Here is a 15,558-nt window from a genome sequence, read left to right on the forward strand (position 1 = left end):
CAAGAAACTCACCTATCTGCACGCATGTATCAACGAAGGGCTGAGGCTGCACTGCACAGTGGGTGTGGGGCTTCATCGTGTAACACCCGAGAGTGGTGTGATGGTTTCCGGAAATTATTTCCCTGGAGGCACAGTTATTAGTTCCCCTATCTACACTATCCACCGGGAACCTACGGTATGGGGGAACGATGTGGAGGAGTACAGGCCGGAGAGATGGTTTGAATGTGATAGTGCGGCTGTGGCGAAGGCGTTTACTCCGTTCTCTGTTGGCCCTCGGTATGTGATTTCAGTCGTACTATGCGTATACTCATATCATTACAGAGCTTGTATTGGGCGTAATCTAGCCATGCTCGAGCTGCAGATTATCATTGCGTCGATTTTGAAGCGCTTCCATTTCGTGTTGGAGAATCCTGATGAAGCTGTATGTGCTGATGCCTTCTCTTTTGCGTCTCACTGACCTGGAATATAGCTCGGAGTGAAAGAAGGATTTTTGAGGAGGCCAACTGGTTGTCGTGTTGGAGTGAAAAGACGCGAAGCATTCTAGATCGCCGTTCGAGCTATTCCCAAGCCGACTTTTTTTCAACCATAAGTATGGTACTTGATGTTAAGAGCGTTATACAGACGATAACGAATGAAACTGTAAATAACCCCGAACCGTCCAAGACGCGGTGATGAAACCTACATCAATGGACTTTAAAGATTCCGTTTGCTTCACGTTTTGGAACGAAAAACGAATGTTTTTCAGGTGTTTATTTATTTGAATTCACCGAAGATATGTAAAAGTCCAATAAACTAGCAATAAAATGACCATGTCCGAGAAATAGACTGACTATGGGGGAGGTATATGGGGGACATATGGTATATATAACGGCATGAGCGATTGATGGGTGTTCGGTAGATCAACTTGAAGACCTCGTGCGACACCACCGAGCCATTTTGTTTTCGTCACTCCTGGGAGATATATATCTTCCGGAGCTGGTCCTCGGTCGCTCGTTCGTCGCAGACGGGACATGCCTCTGTATATTTAAGCGCAGAGCGGATGCACCGTACGCAATACACATGTCCACACGGAGTCGCACAAAGGGTCGTGTGCTCTTTTTGGCACATCGGACACGAGAAGTGAGACGTCTCTTCGACGTCTTCTTCATCGCTCTCCTCTGCGCCGTCGGTTGCCGCATTATTCTGACAGGCGGAGTTAGGACCAGGCAAATATCAGGAAAAGAGACCACTCACAAATAATGGCGGTAACCTGAGATACTCCGGATCTTCAAAGTCGTACTCATTGCTGTCTTCCCATGACGTATCAAGGGGCCCGTCTCCTGATTCGGAGACATCGTCGGGATACTCTTCCTCGCCCCTTTCATCCTCCCAGCCGTCTTCGAGGTCATAATAATCCTCTTCTTCTGAGTCATCGTCGTCACTGTCGTCGTCGTCGGAGCTATGGACTTGCTCCATGTGGACACGAAAGCCTGCCGCTGTACGGCAGTGCTTATCGCAGGGCACACAATAGTGATGATTGGGGGCAGTGACACAGTGCTATAGAAAAAAGTGCGTTAGCGTCTTCAGCGGAGGGAGAAGAACAACGGAAACTTACACCACGAAGAATTTGGCCATTCAAAAATCGACGGCCACATCTCCAACATTCGGGATGGGCGTTGGAATTCATAATGTGCTCGGCGCGTTGCCGTTTATCGAAGAAGTACTCGTCGCACAAGGCGCAGTACACTCCGTCCATGCATATCATATCGGTAGACATGATGATAGATGATGATAGATGTTAATAGTTGTGTGGTTCGCTGGTGTTGTTGTTGGTTGTTCAAAGTGATGTTGTTGTGGGGATCCGGGCTACAGAGTGGACTCATTTTATACCTTTCGTTAGTATGCACGTGTTTTGGCACGTCTTAGACATGGATTCCGGAGAAAATTGCATCCAAAACTGCAGGTTCTTCGAAATGGCCCCTCGAGTCGAAAGGAGGCATTTTTTGGTTCCACGGAAGTATCGTCTGCGATCGGTTAAAAGGGGCCACCGCTGGATACAGTTTCGAACAGCGGTAGATCCTCGACCGGCAGCAGTTATAGGCATCCCGTGTGGTTGAGGGGGAATAAAAAATGAGACTCTCCGCTATGCTCAATAGCTTCCGTTTCTCCTTTCATCCATAGCAACGCAGGTCTCACAAATGTGTCTGAGAGAAGGACAATCCGCCGGTGAAACAAGTTCGCGAAACCACCGGTTTCTTCTCGGGCAAGCCTTCGTTGAGTAAATGAGGTGCACGTTAGTAAAGACTTGGTGATGCCAGCGACGTAGGACAGCGAACAGAAAGTACATCGTTCGGGAGGATCTTTGAAGTCGCAAGGACCCTGGTGTATACACAAGAGCAGAAGCAATATGAATTCTATCCAACATATGAGCATGTCATTTCTTTGACGAACCGGGACATGATGCCGTACCTTGCGAAGCGGGCGTTGCTCTGACAGGCCAAGAGTCCATTGACAACAGACCTTCATCAAGACGCTGCATCCTCATCCACAATCACCTTCTGTCGGTTTAGCAGGTATGACGGCATCTGCACAACGCTTCAGGGTTTTGCGCAAGATGTTGCAGTTGTCGGGACAATAACCGCAACCTTCACTGAATCTGGGTCAACCTACTCCTTCAGAAATGGTAGAACGATTCAACGGTGAAGAACATGAACGCATTATAGCACATAGGATCTCTTGAAGACCTGAAAATGCTGCGAGGAAATGGAATTGTCTTTGGTTTCGTACACCTTAATCAAATGCAGGAGGGTTCGTTCGCCGCCAAGGATACAAGGAAGGATTCCGCGACTCTTGTCGCCGGTGGGATAGAGGAATTTCATGAACATGGACACGGTATTCACCGCCGCCACCAGTTACATCGTAGATCGTACCCCAGTCTCAACGATGGAACAATACTAGAAGGAGTGTCTAAGTCCAGTACGCAAAATTAGGGCGACGACAAGATCTTACCATGATGATCCCAAATAGCATAGGCTCGGCGACCTCCTTGCAACATCGCTCAATAGAATGCGCGATTGAAGTGTTTGTGAAAGACCATGGATAATGTAGACAAGATTGGGGAGGAATGAGTGACTTCAACACCAACACTAAGGCGGCTCAGGGCGGCTCAGGAAGGCAAGGGTCAATTAAAACTCCGACACCGCCTCTGCCGTCCTCTACCGATCGGTGTGCTTAACTTCAACTACTGCAGTCATCGAATTATCACAACGAAATCATCACTAACCCCATACCTCCTAATAAATCCCAGCTTAGGTTAAAGATCTTGCAAGTAGATTAACAATGCCAGCAGAATTTGCTACTAATTTTCTCGGGCGACTTATTACTAACATCACTCGAAGGAATGACTGGTCATGAAGTGAATTACAGCGCTACGCGTAACAAATGGTACATTCAATTGAGTCTCCTATCCGCCATCGCGTCAAATCCTGGGTAACAACAAACACTCAGCCATTTCCTAGCTGACAAGACAATGGCAACTAACCTGAAGTCACGACTGACCACACCAATTGCGCCCAGTTGCAGCAACATGTCTACTCACTACAGACGCGTCAAAAGTCAGTCACATTCATAGACGACGTCAAGGAATACTCACAGGAGCGACAAGGTGATATCACCATTGACCTTGGCCTGGATGGCGATCTCAACCTCAAGGTTGAGGTCCAAGCGAAGCTTCAAGGCCTCCTTGGCGGGTGCGGCGGCCTGCCTGTTGGAGCGAGCAGCAACCTGTCCGCCGGCAGAGGCAAAAGAGGGAGAAGAGAACTTGGTAGCGGTTTCTGGGGCAGACATTGTCGATGAAGCTGAAGATTTTGCCCCGAAAAGACTGGCTTTTATAGCCGACAGTGCTCTCTCTTGTCGGGTGCCTCGTTGCAGCAACTTAACTCATTCTGGAATCACTTGGGGGGAGGAGTGCGCGGTACGTAACCTCGCGCAGTCTCATGATACTTCGTCCTGGTCAAATTTCATAAGGGTAGTACGCGTCTGGGTCGAGACCCAGAAGCGCACTCTCGGAAAATAGGATGGCGTAAGATTGGGCGCTTCCCGACGCTCGCTCGCTCGTGCTTGTCTTCCATTCTACGCCGCGCCGCTTCGGTTTCCGTGGAACAATCCCGTCGCAGCACTCTCTCGCTCGGAGATCATGGGCTTTTTTCTGGCCGAGAGTGAGGAACCTAGGAATTCGGGAAACAACGGTGGTGTTTGGGCACTTAGATGTGACGCCAAGGCTGCCGACAACTGGACTCTTCAACAAGTGCTTGGCACCGTTTACCCTCAAATCAAGCTTGCTCGTGGGTGGATTGTTATTTTTCACTTCATGTTTCATGAATACGACCAAGTTTCAATTTCGAAGTTGCATGTGACGAAGCTCAAAGATTAAAATAAACGGCCCCGGGAATGTGCTTAGCGCCACAATGACTTTGAATTCGGTTATCACCACTTAGGCTCTCCGGATGCGAGAAGTGACAATTAATTCATCTATTGCTAAGTGGTTTCGAAGCTGACTCCTTCTTTACGGGCCTAGGCGGTGGCGCACCGCGAATCGGGCAAGTCGGGAAACGCTCCGACATCCGTCAGCATCGCGGCTAAGTAACGGCGTGCTTATTTTTATGTACAGCGCTTAGTCGCAGTTAGTCGTCCAGCTGTGACGAACAAGAACCTTTAATGTGTATATTACTCGCCGGCAACCAAGCAGTCTATTCCGATGTTTCCCCCTCAGCATAACGTCAGACTTCCAGCGCGATAATCACTCATTCCCTATTGTAAGAATTTTCTGCCAGCGTGTACTTTGCTATTACTCGGTAGAATAAATGTCTGCAATTGTTCTGCTGATATAGCCGGCCTTAGCTTCCTATTGTCCCCTTTGACCATTCTAATTTGCGGTGATCCATTCCTTGGTCGTGGGAGGATACGAAAGTGCACCGCATCTCTCAAATTCGTTCTTAATTTTATCTCGATGCATTTCGCACGCCAGAATCAATACTATTACAAGGGTTGTAAGTAGACTAGTGAAGACCCAACTGCTACGACCACAGTCAACTGGGAACGTAAAGGAACCCACGCACATCTGAGCGAAGAGTCAAGTGAATCTTGAGCAAGCAATACCGGAAAGGATCGCCGCCCAATGGTATCAAGTGCACACGGTTACCTCCAACATCCCTCTTTCGTGAGCTGCCGAGAACTGGCGTTCCGTCAAAGCTACCATCTCTCGACTCACATGATCCAAACCCTCTGAATCATCCCTATATCCTTTACAAACCCAAATAATGTCGATCCTGGCCATCGGCAGCGCGTCGTCTATCCGCAGCCACGGCGCCCACATTTCGCCGTTGCTCCGAAAAATCGTATTGTGCTGAACAAAAATGCGTAATGTGAGCTTGCGTAGATGGCGAGGCTCTGATTGTAGGAGGGACTCCATGAGCCACTCCATGATCCTGTGCTTCATGCTGAATGTTTGATGTATGATTCCGATGTTCAGTTCCTCCAAGGTCGTCATACGAAGATGTCGAGTAGGAGGATTAACATAGACAGCTACAAAGCCAAGATCAGATCCTGATCCCCTCGATGAACACGGATTTGCCTACCTCCGTGATCAATCCATGCCAGCATAAGAATCTTCAGCTTCGACGTAGAGTGCGAGTACTCAATTAATTGGTTCAAGTCTGCAATCAAAGAAGGATTCTGTAAAGACAGCTGAACAAGAGAGTCCATGTACACGCTGCGGAGTGGCATCAATGGATCCAGCAGCATTGACGCTTTCGGGTACAAAATAGACAGCTTTTCAAGTATAGGACCGCTGCGTGGTAAGGCCGAGATGTCCGACTCTAATTCTTCGAAGTAACACAGCTTGATATTGAGCTCTTTGAGAAGAGGGAGGGAGAGAATGGCCATGTGCAAATCGTTGGGTTCGCTGAAGCGAACATAATTGAGGTCCAAGGAAACGAGGGATGATAGAGAAGATGATGCAGGCAGGAAGAGAGTAGACATGGTTGTGCAATGGTCGACCTGCGCCCATTTTATATGGCTCGCAGCTAGAGGCATCTCGGCGAGAAGCCTTGCTTTAGAGAGGTCGTGATAACTGCCACATTCTGTGAATGTCGCAGAAGTGAAGAGATGCATGCGGGTACGATGATAGAAAATCCTAGAGGCATATGAGCAGGAAATGAGGGCGTTACGGTCGTCACTGAGATGGTCGATGATTTCCTCGATAAGCTCTTGAGATAGTGACATCTAGAATAAATTACGGCTCAGTTGCAATCAGTCTACTGATAGAGACTTATGCTTTACTAGTTTATAGGACTGCTGAAGAGCTGCTTATCAGGGTACAAGGCGAATCCAGGTGAGTTCAATAATGCAGCAAGTCGCGTTGCGCGAGTTAAAGAAGCAGTGGCCGGTTGAAGCGGTCCAACTGTCTAAAGCGGAGCTGAATCGGAACTTGATAAGCATGTTTAGCCGAACCTTGCCGAATAATGGTTTGGCGATTTGTATTTACTGAGTGCCACCTAGAGAACGTCTGGTGATAAATCGATTGTGCGCTCAATGAAAGACTTCGTGGAAGACGTCCAGGGTCAACGGAGCCCACTGGCAGTTCACGCTACTCTCAGTTTAACGAATCCTGAGTGAGGCCTAGGGTCGGGATCAGCGGATGGCCTCCTACCTGAGGGTTCCGTGTTTCTCCTTCTCATAATTGCTAATTTAACTATCGAACTCTCGATGCCTGGAGACGTTACCTGGCGTTCATTGTTCTGTTCCGATTCGTGGATACACTTCTGCATTCTAGCATATAGTCCGTTTACACGGGCTCATGCGCATTATTCCATGCTCGCTTGCTGAAGCAGAGATAAACTAGCATACTTTCGAAGCCACACCTGCAAACTCTCCTTCGTTCAGCATGCAAGAGTAACCCTGCAGTCGGACTGGGACAATGACATCAATGTTTGACGTAGGAAAGAAAATACATTACATTTAGTTCCACAAAAAAAAGAAAGCTGTCGTTACATGCTGAAAGCCAATAAAATAAAAACGATGCGCTACGAATGTATACAATAAGAAGCGAAAAGATGGTGAAGAAAATGCTTGTTGCGTTGTAGAAAATCCGATGAGAAAAGCAAAAGATGAGATGGTGTTACATGTATGCTGTTTCTTTGTAGGTCTGTCTACTTTAAGGGGGAGGAGTCGGGGGACCTGAATATGCAGAAATGTTAAATATGAAAGCAGGATTATCAGCAAAACACGAACCGAAAAGGCCTGAGCGGCTAGGCGGGGGCGGAGAAGTAGGGAGTGGCGCAGCTGGTTGGGCCATGACGGGGGCCGGTGAAAGTAGAGGGTTCGCTATATCGAGTTCTTGGTGAGCGCAATTAAAAAAACAAGCTACGGATCAAGACGCACGCCTCCATTGTGCCCATGCTGGTATGTTTGATCGTGGAGGTTCTAGGGGCGGAACAGCAGACGGCGCTGGGACAGACGATGGCATGAGCTTTGCGATCGCTTTCTCTTTTCTTTCTGCACGTTTGTGTACCGTGCGCCATGCAGGACGTGCCGGAGCTGGGGGTCCCTCATCCATTGGAGGAGGCGGCGGCGGAGGCGGAGGGTTGAACCCTTGCGGCTCCGGGGGCTTGGGGTCCGAATCAAGGACTGTATCAAAAGAAATGAAAAACAAGTCGACGCACCGGCCGCCACTCGGGCGAATACTCTCCTCCAGCGCCGTGCTTCGACTTGAGGCTCATGAGTTCCGCTATTTCACTAAATGGATACTGATCAGAGGCAGTGGCTACAGCAGAATGGATGGACGTACTACTGCAGTTGCCGTCGCTCGTCCCTTAGTTTCCCCACCTCTGCCAGCAGAATCCGAACCTCACTGGCAAGCGCCTTGCTGAAATCATTGATATACCTAAGAAGCAAATGTCAGATGACGATCATATTACGAAGATTACGATTTGACTTGGGGGGATTTCCGTTGAAATTCTTGCTCGACATAGAGTAAAAAAACACCAATAAGGAGGGGTATCAATGATACGCCCACGATGTGGCGATTATGTACAGCCTCGAGGTAAACGGCCAGAGAAGTTGCTAGTCGTGTATTGTAAAGCACGAGGTAGCTGTTCGTGCGGGTTCCTAAAGAAAGGCAGAAGTTGATGAAGTAATACTAAGGAGACTACCAGCCAACGTACCGCCAGCAATGCCAGCAGTTGCCTCTTCACTGCCAGCTTATCCTTTGCTTCCGTGGAAGTCGAGAACAAAATGTCCAACTTCACGTGGAGGCCAGCTGGAAGGCACCGGAATGTCGGCCCGGCATACTTCGCGGCTAAAAAAAGACCCTTTGTAGTTCTAAAAATGGACTTTACAACTTCCCGGATCGCATGAATGTGGAAAATCTTACACAGGACCTCCCTAGAGAGGAAAGTTCTTGTAGAGTCTCCAAAAATTGCCAGAACGGTTGCGGAAAGCGTTGAACCCGGTCTGTGTTTTGTAACACGGTCTGATACTAACGACGTTTATTGAAGATGTTGGCACCGAAATTGAGACAGGATAGCAGATATATATCAAATCCTCGCGGGAGAAAGCATTGCATGGGAAATAACCTCTTTGCTTTATGCCACAGTGCTGGTGAACATTGACTAAGAGCTTGCTATCTGAATTTGAACAATGCTCATATCGCAGACACAGTGCCACGTCTGCAAAAACAATTTTTTTGACCATAGATTATATAGAAGATATGTTCAGGTCCATCGAAGAAATCAGAAGCGTCCGTATGCAAAGATAAAACGTCCGATAGATGAAGGGGTCTGAGGATATCATTCAAGCTGCCACATGGTATAAGCGTCACAGAAGAGAAGAAATCCACGACATTATGGTGATGAAATATCGTCCCAGGGACATAGGTCCAATAAATGAGAGCGCCACGATCATCGTCACTGAGGTACAGACGTTCCGAAAAACCTTGTCCACGGTTGCCAAACAAGGCAAGTAAAATAAAAAAATAAAAAAATGCAAGAAAATCGTGAAAATAGCATGGTGCCTTCATTCGTGAGTGTAATGTATCATAAATAGATTCATTGAGGATGTACGAGGTGTATAGAGGTAATGTAACAGGTATGAGGCCAATAGGTCAGTGGTAGGATGTCATGAGCGGGGTCTGTGCTAGCGGTAATGGGAGGCAGCGGCGGAGCATTAGAGTGGTGTGGGAGGCTGTGGAAATGTTTTCTCCCTTGTAAACAGTAATAAGTCGTTCCAAAATGAAAGTGGATAACTTCCCTTGAAGATGTATGTTTAGCATACCAGCCACCGCACCCTCTCCAAAGCTTCCCAGTCTACAACGCCTGAACCCCCACCAGCCCAGTCCTAACCATGAAAATTGACGAAATAAAGCCAGGATATCCAGTTGCAGGTGTCTTTGTCGCAGTGAACTGGTGCGGGCGGACTATGGCATTGTGTTGCAGGAGACCGGGAGCTGTCGACGTCCAAACTGTGGCAAAATCATGGCGGCGGCCTGCTTGACTGAATGCAGAATCGTTCTTCAGAGCTGTCTTGTCTTTTCTTGTCTCTTGAACGACAATGATAGCAAGAACGAAGGTGTGACCGGCTGTTCGGTGCGAGACAGCCTGAACATGTAAATCTGGCGGCGCTCACTAGTTCTTCATCAGTCAGATGCTCTTATTTCAAGTATTATCTTTACGACACACTGCAGCACCCATGGATCATTAAATTTGTATCTTTCTACTAAATGACACGCACAAATGAAGTCTGTATGCTATTTCTATGATTTTCTTGTATTTATCTGATTTTTTGATTTTACCTGCCCTTTTTGGCAGTGTGGACAAGGTTTTTCGGAACGTCTGTAGTCGAAGAGCTCTTGAGAGCGAGGCGTTTGAAAGAAATTCGTGGCTCAATTCCACTCTAGTAGGTGCCGTTTCTTAGCATATCTGAAGAGTTGCTGATCTGGGTACAAGGTAAATCCAGGTGAGTTTAATGGAGCCGATCGCGTCGGCGATGTTGAGCGAGAAACAGTGACCGGAAGAGGCGGTCCGACTATCTGAAGCGGAGCTCAGAAATTCTGAATCGGCAAGGTTCGGCTGACCTCCCTTCGGCAATCTCTCATTAATCGACTTATACAGCGTTCTGTGCTACATCGGCTCGCGAATATTAGGCTCGTTCTCTTCCTTTGCAAATTAACGCATGTTTTACCGAGGTTTGCATTAACCACAAAATTGTCACGACCGATATGAAGTCGCCAGCGCGCCGTTACCTACGGTCAAGCTGACTACATCCGGCTCCTTGGACACAATGGATCGTTGTCGTTTCCTCAAAAACTTTTCCATAACGACATTTTGAGGTGGTTCAGCTACGTGAGGGTAAATACTGACACGTTTCAGCATTCGAACAAGAGAGATGCAAGGCCTAGGGCGGTACCAGTTTCTGAAATCTCCTTCCAAGCGCGGAAATACTTAGCACCTGATAGAAGGATTCTTTTTCGGATGACGAAATACGTTACTCCAGACCTGAGGCGCCGCTGGCCTATATTCTGTGCAAAGAAGCTACTGGAGTTAAGCGCACCGCGTGTTGGCGACTGTTACCAACTCGATAGTTTTCGATGACACTCAAAGAAAAAATGCCTGGACTCTTGTCTCGTAGTCCAGTCTTAGCCTAGATTCCTGGACCCACAAACGCCCATACCCTTCATACTTCATTTTTGAAAATTCCTCAAAGCAACCAGGGTTACAAAATAGAGCTTGCAACCATCGAATATCGAATACACTCTGGGGTAGTTACATCATTCCGCGCCGAATCGCTCGTCCGAAGGCCTCGAACCTTTCATCGGACAGATATCAACCAAACGCTGGTCCACGCAACTTTTTATGAAATAAAAAGGTTACGTATCTCAGCTTCCTCGCCTTCGAAACCGAAAGAAGTTAAGTTGCTACTACTACGAGGCACCCGGTTTGCGCACAATACGGCGCGAGAATCCCGTCGCCAGCACCCTGGTCTTAATCCGCAGGGGGGTCGAAATCGTATAAAAGGGCTGACAAGTTGTTGGCATAGGTTTCTTCAGTATCAACATGTCTGCCCCAGAAACCAAGTTCGCACCCACCCAATCCTCCTCCGTCCTCGGCGGACAAATCGTTGGTCGCTCTGAGCGCCAGGCTGTTGCACCTCCCGCAGCTTTGAAGCTTCGTCTTGACCTCAACCTCGAGGTCGAGATCGCCATCCAGGCTAAGGTCAACGGTGACATCACCTTGTCGCTCCTGTGAGTGCAACGTCGTTTCTCTCACTGTCGTTAGTTTAGCTGACAACTTGATTCTTTCAGCCAGTAAATGGTTCCTTGATGTGCGACGACGGACGCGTAGGCAGTATAATGGACGGATGGTAAGTCATCCCATTTTAACTTTAAGATGGAAGACACTGAAGCGCATCGTACAGAACCAAGTGTACGCTTGTTATATCTGTCGTTGTGTTCGTTGGCATTGTACCAAGCATTTATATACATGGATTGCCTTGAATATCAGTGTCTTTTGGGTTTCGTGTGTCAATTCTTATTGTATCTGTAAGACGTGAGTCCAAGCACGGTGAATACATCTTTCTGAGGCAGTTTACATACGATGACGGCAATGTCGTGCGTATGTGTCCGGTGCGCATGATCTCTAAACTAGAACTTAGAGGTTGAAGATCATCCGAAAATGTTCTGGGGAATGACAGTATTGAGAAACGGACAAAAAGGGGATAAATTATATCGCCAGTCCATTACATTATTTAAATGTTCATGACGCAAATACCGAAAAGTTATACAGAAGAGGTCCTCACGCACTGCCGTCTCAAGAATCAAATATAGCACCAAATGCAAGCATTCCCCTGCTCCTCAACCCATAAATAACCTTTTCCGTCAACTTCTGGTTCGAGATCACACACACACATTCCGGTTTGAACTCGTCTACCAGACGGTGCGTCAGCTTGATAATATCCGGCTTCCCATGCTTCCGAGTATCTGCACAAGGGAGGTATAAGCACGAAATTACACATGGCGAAAGCGTTCATACCATAAACAATCGCCCCAGGACTGTTCTCCAATACCATATCAACCAACGGATCGCTGAATGTCGTACGCGTATTCGGCGCCATCCAGAACAGCTTATGATCGACCTTCCCACTCATGATATGAGGCATGAACGGTGCAATCCCACTCCCCGTTGCGACGAATAGTACCCTTCGGAAGAGAGGCACGATCCGCAAGAGACCACACGTCGGCATGCTTCGGACCCATATTTCCTTCGGCGGGTTCGTGATCATCTCCGTCGACCAGTCTCCCGCCTGGGAGATAATAATAGAGAATCCGGTCTTTCCGGGGATGGCGATCGTGGCGAAACTGTGCCATTCATTCAATGGATCCGTAGAGAAACGCTGGAACGAGCCAGGTACTGGGTGTGGGCCTTTTGAAAGCAGATAGGTACAGACAAAGAATCGAAAGAACGTCCGTCTTACCGTAGTCAACAAACAGCTGGACAGCATGGTCGGAGAGCACGACACTCCGAACAGGGACCTTTTGAAGTCTCACCCAAGGAAGGATAAGCGAGCAGCTCAGAACGATCATCAGCCAGAACGGAGCTGAACGGACAAGAGTATTGCCGAGGGCCCTCTCGCCTTTATGATCGTTGGTTAGTAAGACGACCTGCAATAACCATATTAACGCATGATCAAAGGCAAATAGGAACATTGTCATTACCTGTGACCACACTAGTGCGGTTGCGGTCCATCCCATGAATCGATGGACACGCTCGAACGTGTCGTGACGCTTCACGCGAAGAGTAGGGCGGGCAAAGATTATGATACTCGTCAAGAACGCCAGAATAACGTACGTGAGTACGACCGTTGCAACTGAAGTCTGAAAAGTGAATCAGGCCATCAGCAATCAAAGGATAATGCGGGGATATAATGGCTTACTCCTTTATCGTTAACGAGTTCCCTTGTAGCTTGAACTGCGAGAAGAATGAGCCAGACAGTGCCAGAAACTGCTGCTCCAGAATGCACTCCTCCGTTATGGTATACTCGTGCAGCAAGCTTACGAATCCAAAGTGGCCATCTACTCAGTCTGTCAACACGATTCAAAAGTTCAGAGAAATAAATGGCTTACGATTGGGGTACGGCACATGCGACTGCAAACAATGTATTGATGACCAACTCTTGTCGCATAAGAATTGCGATGAATAGATTAGAGATGGCCAACAGCGCGACCTTTTGCGAATTGTATCCCCGAATCGCGTACGAGATGAAAATACCCATGTTCGTGATGAATACCACGGAGAACAGGCGACGGTAGATCGAGAATGCTTGCAAGCGCAGGTTGCGCACTAGGCGCGGCTGCACCTTCTCTGGCACCTCATCGTTCTCGTACCCGTCCCATGGGTTCATCTGTTTCTCGTCGGCGAGCTTGGATGAAGTCCTCGAGACTATCGTCTCAGCGGGACTATGAGGCAGCGAGGTGTTGCTGGAGGAGAGCGATTGTTCGGCGTTGTTCATATTGGATGAGGCAGGTTGTGGCCGGGACCGTGAAGAAATACGTTGCTAAATTGTGAGCCTTTATCTTACTGCATATTCCGAGTCGGTTGGTGATCGCAGACAGCTTCAAAATGTGAGCTGGGCGATCGGCCAAAAGATGTAGAGGTGAGTTCACCACGGACTCTGTGAATGGTCGAGAGCGTCTTCGAGACTTGATGGTTCTGATCTTCCTCCTATGTTTGGATAACATCATTGTCTGGTACCTGAGGAAAAAGTCAGCATTTTTTCGAAGTTGTGTTTCAGAAGGACCAGAGCTGAAGCTGAGATGTTCTGCTAACTCATATCGGGAGAAAGCTGGATGAGAGCTTGGAAAGAATGAAAGAACATGCCCTCGGCTAGTGTGCTCCTGATTTGTTTTTCTGATGATGGTGCATCTGAACGTAACACAATGCATCCAGGGACACCACAAATTTGCGAAACAGTCATAATCTCATAATCTAGAAGCCACTGCGGCAGCGGTATGAAGGTGGCCGTGAATTGAAGTTCACAAGTTCCTATCATTTAACTATTTTAATGTGATGATGAACCCGCTTAAGCCTGATTTTGGCAATCATTAACTTGTAGGCTTGCTGTAGTCGTTCCTGACACGCAACTGCACGAGCTCAAGTATCAATCCGTCGGCATCAACTGAACAATAAAACTCACGAAATCATGTCCTATAGGTCTCCAAACTTCGAATACCTTGAATCAACGGCTGGTGGTATTGGGTCAAGGAATTTACGTTCACTTAGCTTGATTTTGACTACTTAAAACACAGCACGCGGATTGCGAACACAGTGGGCGGAAGATAAGTAGCATCGCCGGCGGTAACCAAAATTTGAGCTCCGGCAACTCATACGTCGGAGGGCCGGGCCGTAGATCTCCGAACCTGCTTAGCACTCTGACGGGTGCCTGGTCTTCGCGCTTACCAGAATGGCCGGCAGAACTCAAGCCATCCTCGAAGGTAAGTTTTGTGATTGTTTATTGTTTTAACAATTAAAGTTGTATGATGCCGTTCTGGGTCAGCTATCATCTGGTTCTGCTCTTGGCCCCACGACCTTTGGTGTCATCTCTTCAGTGTGACCCGACGTTTCGTGCTTCGGAACTTTGACCGCCCACTGTATTACATTTGTCGAAAAGTCTATGGCTCCTTTGGGCCGCAGGTCTATCGCTTCAGCCCTTGGACTGTGGTGAAGACAAGTAATCTGCCTGACGAACTTGAGGTCAAGACGATGCTCTACGTTGCTAAAAACACCACTATTCCTATCCCTTACATTCAAGATCATTGGGCTGAGTCAGACATAGCTTTGGGACACGGGGAACCATATCATCTTGCATACATTGTCATGGATTGTATTCCAGGCAGGACTCTTCAGGCTATCTGACCTGCTCTTGATAGTAACCGGAAGACTCACATCGCACTCCAACTTCGTGGCTATCTTGAACAGTTACGCTCCCTCCGTCCACCCCCTCATCTCATTGGACAGATAGCAGCCATCACCGGAGGGAGACGATACGACCCGTTAATCTCTCACTCCTTCTTCAACTCATTCCAGTCCGAAGCGTCTTTGAACGACTTCTTTCTGGACCGGTTCTCTCATATGATGGGTCGTGAGTCTATCAGGGTCTGGAGTGCTGATTTTTGATAGTGCCTCCAGGAAGACCATCGAATTGTATTCACTCATGCCGACCTTGTTCGTCGGAACATCATAATTGGAGCCAACGATGATGTCGTGGCCATATTGGACTGGGCAATGGCCGCCTTCATGCCGGAACAGTGGGAATATCTAAAGACGTTGTGGGTAGATCAATACGAAGATGGCGGATGGAAGGAGTTTGTCTCGCAGTTCTTGGACACCTACTCCAAAGAGTTGGATCTCCAAAATGAAATGCGAGAACAATATGGGTGGGGACCGTGGTGACTATGGTGTCATGTTCCGTGCTTCATTCTTCATAAGGGTCATAATGCTTGCTGCCGTCAGTGCCAATGACATCGTCTCC

At 48.0% G+C, this 15,558-nt stretch overlaps 8 protein-coding genes across 8 annotated transcripts; 3 read left to right on the forward strand and 5 right to left on the reverse strand.

Annotated features, from left to right (window-relative positions):
• On the forward strand, positions 1-544 carry EV420DRAFT_1276884 (cytochrome P450; the record flags this gene model as incomplete). Its single annotated transcript, XM_060467986.1, has 3 exons — positions 1-276; positions 322-421; positions 470-544. Coding segments are annotated over 3 exons (451 nt in total), but the record flags the coding sequence as incomplete, so codon positions are not given.
• A 349-nt stretch (positions 545-893) lies between these two features.
• EV420DRAFT_1570870 (putative zinc-finger-containing protein) lies at positions 894-1,779 on the reverse strand. The gene is given in 4 exon segments (XM_060474298.1): positions 894-1,182; positions 1,234-1,536; positions 1,583-1,585; positions 1,598-1,779. 4 exon segments carry the CDS (start codon positions 1,754-1,756, stop codon positions 946-948), a joined length of 702 nt encoding a protein of 233 aa, XP_060325597.1. The 5' UTR covers positions 1,757-1,779; the 3' UTR covers positions 894-945.
• Positions 1,780-3,526: 1,747 nt separating this feature from the next.
• EV420DRAFT_1648182 (uncharacterized protein) lies at positions 3,527-3,825 on the reverse strand (the record flags this gene model as incomplete). The annotated part of the gene is made up of 2 exons (XM_060478119.1): positions 3,527-3,569; positions 3,632-3,825. 2 exons carry the CDS (start codon positions 3,823-3,825, stop codon positions 3,527-3,529), a joined length of 237 nt encoding a protein of 78 aa, XP_060325598.1.
• A 1,143-nt stretch (positions 3,826-4,968) lies between these two features.
• Positions 4,969-6,418, reverse strand: EV420DRAFT_1751432 (uncharacterized protein). The gene is made up of 3 exons (XM_060480368.1): positions 6,319-6,418; positions 5,616-6,261; positions 4,969-5,562 (listed from the first exon to the last, which is right to left on the reverse strand). The coding sequence occupies exons 2-3, from the start codon at positions 6,259-6,261 to the stop codon at positions 5,162-5,164; spliced, it is 1,047 nt and encodes a 348-aa protein (XP_060325599.1). The 5' UTR covers positions 6,319-6,418; the 3' UTR covers positions 4,969-5,161.
• Positions 6,419-6,878: 460 nt separating this feature from the next.
• Positions 6,879-8,273, reverse strand: EV420DRAFT_1570888 (uncharacterized protein). The gene is made up of 7 exons (XM_060474299.1): positions 8,202-8,273; positions 7,973-8,145; positions 7,826-7,921; positions 7,701-7,773; positions 7,420-7,645; positions 7,270-7,362; positions 6,879-7,215 (listed from the first exon to the last, which is right to left on the reverse strand). Exons 2-7 carry the CDS (start codon positions 8,005-8,007, stop codon positions 7,193-7,195), a joined length of 546 nt encoding a protein of 181 aa, XP_060325600.1. The 5' UTR covers positions 8,008-8,145; positions 8,202-8,273; the 3' UTR covers positions 6,879-7,192.
• A 2,814-nt stretch (positions 8,274-11,087) lies between these two features.
• On the forward strand, positions 11,088-11,527 carry EV420DRAFT_1648185 (uncharacterized protein; the record flags this gene model as incomplete). Its single annotated transcript, XM_060478120.1, has 3 exons — positions 11,088-11,275; positions 11,340-11,394; positions 11,456-11,527. The coding sequence occupies 3 exons, from the start codon at positions 11,088-11,090 to the stop codon at positions 11,525-11,527; spliced, it is 315 nt and encodes a 104-aa protein (XP_060325601.1).
• A 217-nt stretch (positions 11,528-11,744) lies between these two features.
• EV420DRAFT_909020 (uncharacterized protein) lies at positions 11,745-13,695 on the reverse strand. Its single transcript, XM_060483950.1, has 6 exons — positions 13,154-13,695; positions 12,964-13,102; positions 12,746-12,904; positions 12,505-12,691; positions 12,063-12,452; positions 11,745-12,010 (listed from the first exon to the last, which is right to left on the reverse strand). Exons 1-6 carry the CDS (start codon positions 13,537-13,539, stop codon positions 11,841-11,843), a joined length of 1,431 nt encoding a protein of 476 aa, XP_060325602.1. The 5' UTR covers positions 13,540-13,695; the 3' UTR covers positions 11,745-11,840.
• A 795-nt stretch (positions 13,696-14,490) lies between these two features.
• EV420DRAFT_1648187 (uncharacterized protein) lies at positions 14,491-15,479 on the forward strand (the record flags this gene model as incomplete). Its single annotated transcript, XM_060478121.1, has 4 exons — positions 14,491-14,521; positions 14,584-14,851; positions 14,957-15,168; positions 15,220-15,479. The coding sequence occupies 4 exons, from the start codon at positions 14,491-14,493 to the stop codon at positions 15,477-15,479; spliced, it is 771 nt and encodes a 256-aa protein (XP_060325603.1).
• Between the last annotated feature and the right edge of the window lie 79 nt (positions 15,480-15,558).

The sequence above is a fragment of the Desarmillaria tabescens genome (assembly GCF_030435595.1).
Source record: "Desarmillaria tabescens strain CCBAS 213 chromosome Unknown EV420scaffold_48, whole genome shotgun sequence".
Taxonomy (NCBI): Eukaryota; Fungi; Basidiomycota; class Agaricomycetes; order Agaricales; family Physalacriaceae; genus Desarmillaria; species Desarmillaria tabescens.